Source organism: Rhinolophus ferrumequinum, chromosome 7 (genome assembly GCF_004115265.2).
Source record: "Rhinolophus ferrumequinum isolate MPI-CBG mRhiFer1 chromosome 7, mRhiFer1_v1.p, whole genome shotgun sequence".
NCBI lineage: Eukaryota > Metazoa > Chordata > Mammalia > Chiroptera > Rhinolophidae > Rhinolophus > Rhinolophus ferrumequinum.
In genome coordinates, this window is record NC_046290.1 from 65,966,710 (window position 1) to 65,975,096 (window position 8,387).

At 42.1% G+C, this 8,387-nt stretch overlaps 1 protein-coding gene across 1 annotated transcript in view; it reads right to left on the bottom strand.

Annotated features, from left to right (window-relative positions):
- The window catches only part of CHD1 (chromodomain helicase DNA binding protein 1), a 78,155-nt gene extending 71,016 nt beyond the window's left edge, over nt 1-7,139 (bottom strand). The window contains exons 1-2 of the mRNA XM_033110329.1: nt 5,281-7,139; nt 3,035-3,233 (exon numbers count right to left, since the gene is read on the bottom strand). Of these exons, the coding sequence (XP_032966220.1) occupies nt 3,035-3,087 (53 nt within the window). The 5' untranslated portion in view covers nt 3,088-3,233; nt 5,281-7,139. The remainder of the gene's footprint in view (nt 1-3,034; nt 3,234-5,280) is intronic.
- Nucleotides 7,140-8,387: the final 1,248 nt, after the last annotated feature.

Sequence of the window (8,387 nt, forward strand, 5' to 3'; positions counted from 1 at the left end):
ACATGGACTGACTTACATTACTGAAATGTAATCTACAGGCAAGCAGAGAGATTCTTCTGAGTATTAAGCATGTGTCAATCATCTAAAAACTAGCAAAATGTAACTATATATTTCTGGTCTTTACCTATAAATTTATTCCTGAAGTAAATCATCATTCAAGACAACTTTAAAATGAAAACTGTCTAAGTAGGATTTGAAAAACTTGGTTGCAAATAACAACATACACATAAATCTACACAGCTGAGAAATGACGCTGTGAAATCTTCCAGTAGTATCTTTAGAAAGCTTAACTTCAGTTATATAATAAACTTTGTGTTGAGTTGAAACTGATGTACAGGTGCATCCTGACCCACATTTCTTAGTAAATAAGTTTCAGAATTGACAGTTACAGCATAGGCAAAGAGACATTTTCCTGTGTATTCTTCTTCCTTTCAGTCAGTGGTTAGAGAGAGCTTTCCACAAGGAAAGAATCAAAAAAAAAACATTTTTTAATAGAAAGCTAATGACACCCACCAAAAATGCCAAATGACTTCTTGCTTAATTCTATCTCATTTCATAAACTTCCACAAAGGGAATAAAAAATCTGAAGGAAAAATACATTTAAAAATTGTAGCCGGAGGCGGCGGGGGAAAAAAAAAAAAAAAATTGTAGCCAATAAAAATCCAATTTACAATGTTTAACACTTTTAAAAGCAGAGCACATCTCTCCTCTCATCACTCTTTATTAATATTCATAGTAAGGTAACTTTTATTGTTTGTTTTTGCAAGAAAATTCCTATATCTATAAAATTCACCTCCTCACTTTTTATACTAAGTACAATCTCCCTTCTCTGTACTGTCTTGTTATGAAAGCTTGGGGACGTGGGGGAAGAACCTGAGGGTTAGTAACAATGACAGCAGAGCAAAGGAAAAGGATAGCATAACAGCAGTAAGGAAGAAAATGAAAGCAAAACAGAAGCAGGTCCTCCTGATAAACACCAAGGCAGTTGCAAGAACTAGATAACAACCACACTTCTTAGAAGGACATAAAACCTGTGTGGGAGAAATACTGGTTCAGAATAATGAGGGAGTATGCTTTGCAATTATTTAAAATGAGCATGCTTTGTAAAAGAGTCCTATAAGTAAATCTGATTTCACAGTTTAATTTTTTTCACCTATACTATCAAATTTCACTTACTACTGTACTCCCCTTTGCTTTAGATATGGAAGCAAAATAAAAGATTACTATTAATAAAACAGGTAATGGGCTAGAACATAACAGTATATGATCACTTTGCATACTTAACTAGAGGATTTGCTCTCAAGAGTCTTATTTCCTATTTTGTGGGTAGTTTGGTTCCTGTGTTTCCTCTAGATATTTCTACCTATTAACCATTTCATTGGTCATTAATGAATAAGAATGTGGACAATGTGACTACGATTCACTTACTCGTCAATGTACCTATAGAGTTGCGTCAAAGCTGAGATTCAAGTTTTCTAATTTAGCCTCTCAACTCGGATAATTCTAGTCAAACTCTGTTGTCTGATACCTTATTATATACTTTATAAGGTGGTAGGATGAAACTTCAAAATCATTTAGTTCAACTCTTCTTATCTTACAGCTAGTAAATCATTCAGAGAACTAGTGCAGAGATAGTATCAACTAAGATTTTATAACTCCTGGTCCAATACTTGTTCAACTAAATCATGCTGCTTTCCATAACTGCTCCTTTTGCTCTATGATGTTCTTGTTTATCTAAACAGTTTGCCTGTGAAAGCTGATAAAGTATATCTAGCGTGACCAGAAAATCCCTAGTCTCATCTCAGGTCAAATGCATAAACCACTGCTTCATTTTCTATCCAACATTTTTTCTGAAACTCTCTTAACTGACGAAACTTTCCTATTTCTTGTCCATCACTGTAATTAATGTTTCCGTTATGTAGTATACTGCATGCTACATAAAACATGACGTTAATTACAATAAGCAAATATTGAGTGCTCACTGTATCAGGAACTATTTTAAGCCCTTAATATGTAGCATCTCACTTAATCCTGAACCATAAGTAAGATAAATAATACTGTGATCTCAATTTTATAATCCCCATTTCAAAGCCTCTGAGGTTAAATAATTTGCCCTAATTCACACAGCTAATAAGAAGTAGAAGCGAAATAAGTAATCAGAGAGACTGACTCCAACGTCCATAACCCTAATCTCTACATGTGGTAAGTGCATATATAACTACATAGATTGTATTATTACTAATGTGCAAATAACTCACACTTTGAGGTCTACAAAAGGATTTAATGACTCTGTAGTTGAAGAGGTTTCTCACACATTAAAATAGCTTATTCTTATAAACTGTATCTTCTTTGCAAAGACACAGCCCAAGTAAGAACTCTTATTCATATATATAATAAAAACTCAAATTTGAAAGAAAATATAGAAAAAAAGCATTGCAGCAAATGTCCGTATCAGCATTGTCCAAAACAACTTTCTGCAGTAATGGAAATGTTTTCTATCTGCACTGTTCATCATGGTAGCCATGAGTGATTACTAAGCATTTGAAATGTGTCTAGTGTGACTGAGTTTTGAATACTTTGTAATTTTACTTAAATTTAAATAACCATATGTGGCTAGTGGCTACTATATATTAGACAGCACAGGTATAGAAGACAATATGCCAGAAAAAGATAAGTAAAGAAATTTTCATTGCCTTTATTTGGAGAATGTACTAAGTCAAATCAATTTCAATGTTTATTTTTTTACTTGTTCTAGCTTCAATTATTAGCCCAAACAATATAAGCCTCCATAGAGATTTAAGTAAGACAAACTTTCTACATTTAAATTCTTCTTCGTGTATCTCAATGGAAAAAAAAAAATTAAACTCTGTATTATCAAAAAAAACTTCATGTATTAGAATCTTTTTAGTATTTGGATAGCTAAGAGGAAGAATCTGAATCAGAAAACGCTGCTGCCTATTAAGAAACTACACAGAATCACACAAGTTTTCAATTCTCTTCATAATAAATACTTGATAATAAAGTGCTTCCTTACCTTGATTCTCCACTACTGTTTCTAACACTTTCTTCATCACTGTGTCCATTCATTGTAAATATCAACAAGTTTTAAAATAAAATATAAATCTTCCCAGTTTAAAAGATGAATATAAATATTGACTCCTCCTTGAATATCAAAAATCACAGACGAATTTTCTTCAACATTCACAGGTTCCCGGGGACCCTTTCTGATGCACCTAAAAAAAGTAAGAAAATTTCTTGTAGAGAAAAAGATAAAAGAAAGTCTATTTAGAACTTATACAAATCGATCTAAGCCACTTAGATTAGAGGTGGTTAAGGAAGGAGTAGGGGGTTTTACCCCAAATTCCCAGGCTTCTATTAATTGCATTACTGGCTACTAGAATTTATCATACCATTGCGTATTTTTGACAGAAGAAATTAAAATATTTGTGGAGTGATAAAACTTTTAGACTGATTGCAACTGTGTAGCAATATGTAAATATACTGTAACAGACAACTAACGCAAAGTGGCAGTATATAATATATACATATATCCCAACAATAGAAAATGGAGTCTTACTAAATATTGGTCACACAAATGAAGTGAGGAGGAAAAAGGTTATCTTTAATCAAGCACTAATTACTATCATAAAGAACTTCATATACTCAAGTGAGGAAAAGTTTTCAAAATGCTCACGAGAACAGAATAAAAAAGTGTCCTATAATCTTAAAAAAATGTATAGGTCAAAATAAATACTTTCTTTCACAGGTAAGCAGATAATGAACTGAAAAAAAAATTAAACAGTATTTATCCACTTCGGAGTTGCAGTGATTCCATTTTTAAAGAAAGTAATAGAACATGCACTATGATATTTTAAGTAGGGAGTCTGAGGCAAAAATCATGGACCAAGACACAGCTTTCCACCTTTCAAGATTTTAGCACAACACTGGAGAGTCACCTACAAGCCATCCACGAATAAACAAAGGAGATCTCTGGCAGGGGAGGGAGAGGAAGAAGCGGGGGAAGGAGACGTCAGATCCTTCCCCAGCCAGAAAGTACCGAGAGCTGACTGAAAGCAGAGCTGTCCTCCGACCTCAGCAAAGAGAATTCACTCCTACGAATATTTCCATTCCACCAAGAAAGAGGGGAAAACAGGCCGCTGACAACTCAATCATAGCAAACTCTGCATCTAGACCGGGATTTTAATTCTCCAGAGACTACAGTCCAGTAGAGTCTGCAAGAACTAGTTATCCAAAAAGTAACTCTTCCACGCAACATGTATCCCTAATGCTGAATACTCATTCCAACTAGTCAAAGAGCTTTACTGGTAAACAAGTCTTAAAAATCTAGTTACTCTACCAAACTGCCTCTTTCCTGAAAAGTCTCTCTCTTTTGAGAAAGTTCATTCCTCTTTTCGTTCACTTTCACCTTCCTTTCGTCCCTCAAAATGGCTTTCTCTGTATATTGTAACTTCCTTTCCTCCCCTCATCTTTCTTCTGCGAATAAGTCCTCCTCTGAGACCCTTCTCAGAACCAGAAGTTCTGAAGCTCCAAGCGCACGCAGCTCTCTCCTGCCTTTCAAGCGTCTTAACAATGACTCTACCCTAAGTCGTCAAACCTCTTCAATCCTCCTCTATGCCCCAGTCTTTTAACAATTGCTTTGCTTCTGTTAAGTTTTCGAAGCGGTACGCGATAGGAGGTTGGAAACCTTCCTCCCCCCTCATCCCTCCATCGCTCTTTCGCTCCTATCAGCCTCCCAGCCGAACGCACCCACCCACCCCCACCCCCCCAACCCTGCGCGCCTGCCTCCCAGGGCCTCCATCCCGGTCCCGGAGTCTCTTCCCGCCTCAAACTTCCCGCAGACCCGCCCCGCGCCCTCCCAGGCTCGCCCGGGCCGTCGACCCCTCCCCCTCCCCTCCCCACGTGCAGGGAGCCCGTGTCGCGGTGGGACCCACGCACCAGCCAAACGCACGCCACTCGTGCCTCGCTGCTCTCCCCCTCGCGGGCCCGCCGGCCCCACGCCGAGGCCCCGGGTCGACCGCCCAGCTGCCCGCCTGTCCGGCGGGAGGATGCGCTCCGCGGCGCCGGCCTCCGCTCTCCACTCACACGCCCCCTACGCGCCGAGCCCGTCCGCCGCCACCCGCCCTCGCAGAGCCGCCCCGGCCTTCGCCCGGCGCCCGGCCGCTGGGCCGCCGCCCGGACACCGCGCCGCCTCCGCCCTCCGCCTGGCCGGTTCCCGTCCTCCCCGCCACATCCTGATCCTCCTGCCGCCCCCTTTCTTACCCGCTGCCGTGCAGGCTTCGCGGGGCGGAGGGAGCCGACTAGGATCAGCGGCCTCCCCCGCGCCCGGGCCCGCGGTCGCCGCCGCCGAGTGAGTCCTCGGGCTCCGGGCGTCTCGGGGTAAGCAGGAGTCCGTGAAGGGGAGGGGGAAGGGGAAAGACGCGGAGGGGAAGGGGAAGCCCCGGCCCGCGGCACCAACGCGCGATCCCCTGCGGAGCGGATCCAACAATCAATTCATTATTGAAGCACCAACGGCTGGAGCAGCAATAGCCAGAAGTAATTAGCCGTCGTCGTCGCCGCGGCCACGCGCGCGCTCCCGCTCTCGCCGTTTATCGGCTCCCGGCAGCCGCCATGACGCTGAGAGAGCGAGCGCAACCGTCTCTGTCGTAGCCACCTCCGCCTCCGCCGCCGCCACCGCCACCGAGGACGCAGTCGCCTCCGCCTCCCGCGCGACGTAAGCTCCTCTGCTCACTCCCCTTCCCTACTCTGCGCGAGACAGGCGGGCGAGCGAGCGGGCACGAGCACGCCGAACACTTCGTACTGGCGCGCGGGCGGTGGGTGGGGCTACGTTTTGGAGTCGTGGGGCGTAGGAAGAAAGCGATTGGTGCTGACGCAGCGAGTACGCGCACGCGCGTTGAGGGGAGCGCGCACGTCGACCGCGCAGAGGCCGTCGGACTCTGGCCACGGCCGTGGGCCGCTGATCCTTTCTTGGGTGCCCTCCCTTAGTGGCTCTGAGTTGAGTTCCGGGAAGTGGGAGCTACAGGCTCGCTCCGTGCGGGTATGGACGCTACTGTAACTCGGGACGGTTGCGCAAGGATGTCGCGGCGGAAAGACTGAGAAGAAACCGGGGAAGCAGGGTGGTAGGGAGATGCTGAAGATTATGATGAGGTTCGGGGAACCGCAGACGGGCGCAGTGGATAAGCCGAGAGGGCCAACTCATGCATGGGGTCCAGTCGCCCAGGCCTCGGCTGCGCCTGATCGCGTGTCCTAAGAGGCGGGGAGGGGGCTGCCGCGTCACACCAGACAGCCTGGGAAGCCAACTGTTTGGCAACTGTGGTCGCCTCCCGCCACCTCCTACGCTTAAACGACCTGAGACCGAGGCTTCTTGGGTGGGGGTCTAGTCCCCTTTGTGGGCGGGGCACCTGAGAAGGAGAGAAAATAGAGAACAAGTTGTTGACGTCCTGTGCCCCTTTTGGTTCATTTGTGGGTAGCCCAAGCCTGGTTCAGGGAAAAAAACAGCAACAACAACAACAAAACTTTTACAACCTTTCTAGGTTCCCTCCCTGGAGGGCGAGGTCGAGGGTGTGGTGCAGAATCGCAACACAAAAGTAATTCGAGGGAAGTTAGTAACTGTCTAAGTTTAACGTGCTGCAATTTAGTTGACGGTTTCTTTCATAACTAACTGCAGGCCTCAGATACAACTTTTAGACGTGTCGAAGGAAACAGTATCATAGTTTCAAGCATGATGGTGTCCTGCTTCACTTTTTGAAAGCATTTTTTTAAATAGAAAAATCTTTTACACGTCACTATTTTTCTGATCCACTGGTCAATCTTGAATCACTCAAAGTTAATAATTTTTGAAACCTTCTAATCCCATTCTTCAGTTATTTGATTTGGTGTAAAGGTCCACCGTTCAAGTCAGATGAGTTTGTGGTAATTGCATTCCCAAAATAATTATTTTCAACGTGTGGGAAATATTCAAGTTTTAGTCTACCAGCTGTTTAGACAGTTCAAAGCTTAGTTCAAAGATACAGAACTCCCTGTATCACCTACTGGTTTCTTTCTTGGATTATTAGAGTGGTAAGTAAAAAAATAAACCCCAGAAAAGCAGTAACCATGGGAGATAAAGGCTTGTAATCAGAAATATTAGATAAAATCTTCAAATATATTTATACTACATTTTTATCATTGCTTTATGGATATAATCTATGCTTTCTGAAAATACATGTCAAACCTTTTTAAACTACTGAGTTGCCATTTGAATGTGATATGCTACATATGTGATACACTTGGAGATTTATATATCTGGTAAAATCCTAATATACTTTGTGACTCAACAGAATTTTAGAATAACTGTTGAGAATGTGGAGAAATACAAGGTAAGTGAAAAACTGGGACAACTTTTTTTTAACCATTTGTTGTCTGCAGTTAAATTCTCAGTTTCATTTTGTTTGAATAAGCTGTCTTTCTCAACCTATTAGTACTACACAGTAGAAAAACAGTTGATAATTTCAACACACGACTTGTAAAAACATCCCTGAGAATTAACATCAATCAGGAGGTCTTTATTATAATCTGATTTCCCATTTGGGAAATTTCGTATTCTTTGAAAAGAATATTACTTTCACAAAATCTAGGACCCACTTTGTGGGTTCTTAATTCTACTAGAGCTAGTTACCAATGGATACCCTTAGGTGGAGATAGATTGAGAACCGCATATCCATAATTGTGAGATTTGTAACAAAGATAATGATAACTCTGCTTCTCTGTTAATGTTTGGATGCCAACATAGGACATTAATTCCATAAGTATGTTGCTTAAAGAATTTGCATATGAGAAACTGCTAAAATGGTCAAAATAGTATCAAAATACCCTGGAATCTGAACCTGTGATGACGTCATCTCCCAGGTCATTGCCAAACAGAGGAAGAGCGTCCCAAATATGATACTTGCATTTACAAAGTCCTCTATAACTAGAACCCATAAATCCCAAATTACTTTAGTGAAAATTTACTGTACATTTTCTATTTTCTTAATCATAAAATTTATAGGAGAAACAAGCAGTGGTTCTCAGTATTGGGCAGGGGGCAGGAGTCAGTCACCTAGGAAGCTTTTTCCTAACTACACGTGCCTGACACTCCCATCCCTCCCCTCTTCTATGCAGAATGTCTAGGTTCTAGGTAGTGTGGAAAAAATTCTAGGTTGTTCTGATACCCATCAACAGCTCATTTACCTTGTTTATGGCCACTGTGTTGGGATTTTTACTAGTAAATTCTTGAATCACAAGTTAAATTTCAAATGGAAAGTTCTTACAGATGATACTAAGAGGCAACTGTATATACAATCTACTAGGCATTAAGTGGATACAAAGGTTCTACTTTGTCTACTTAC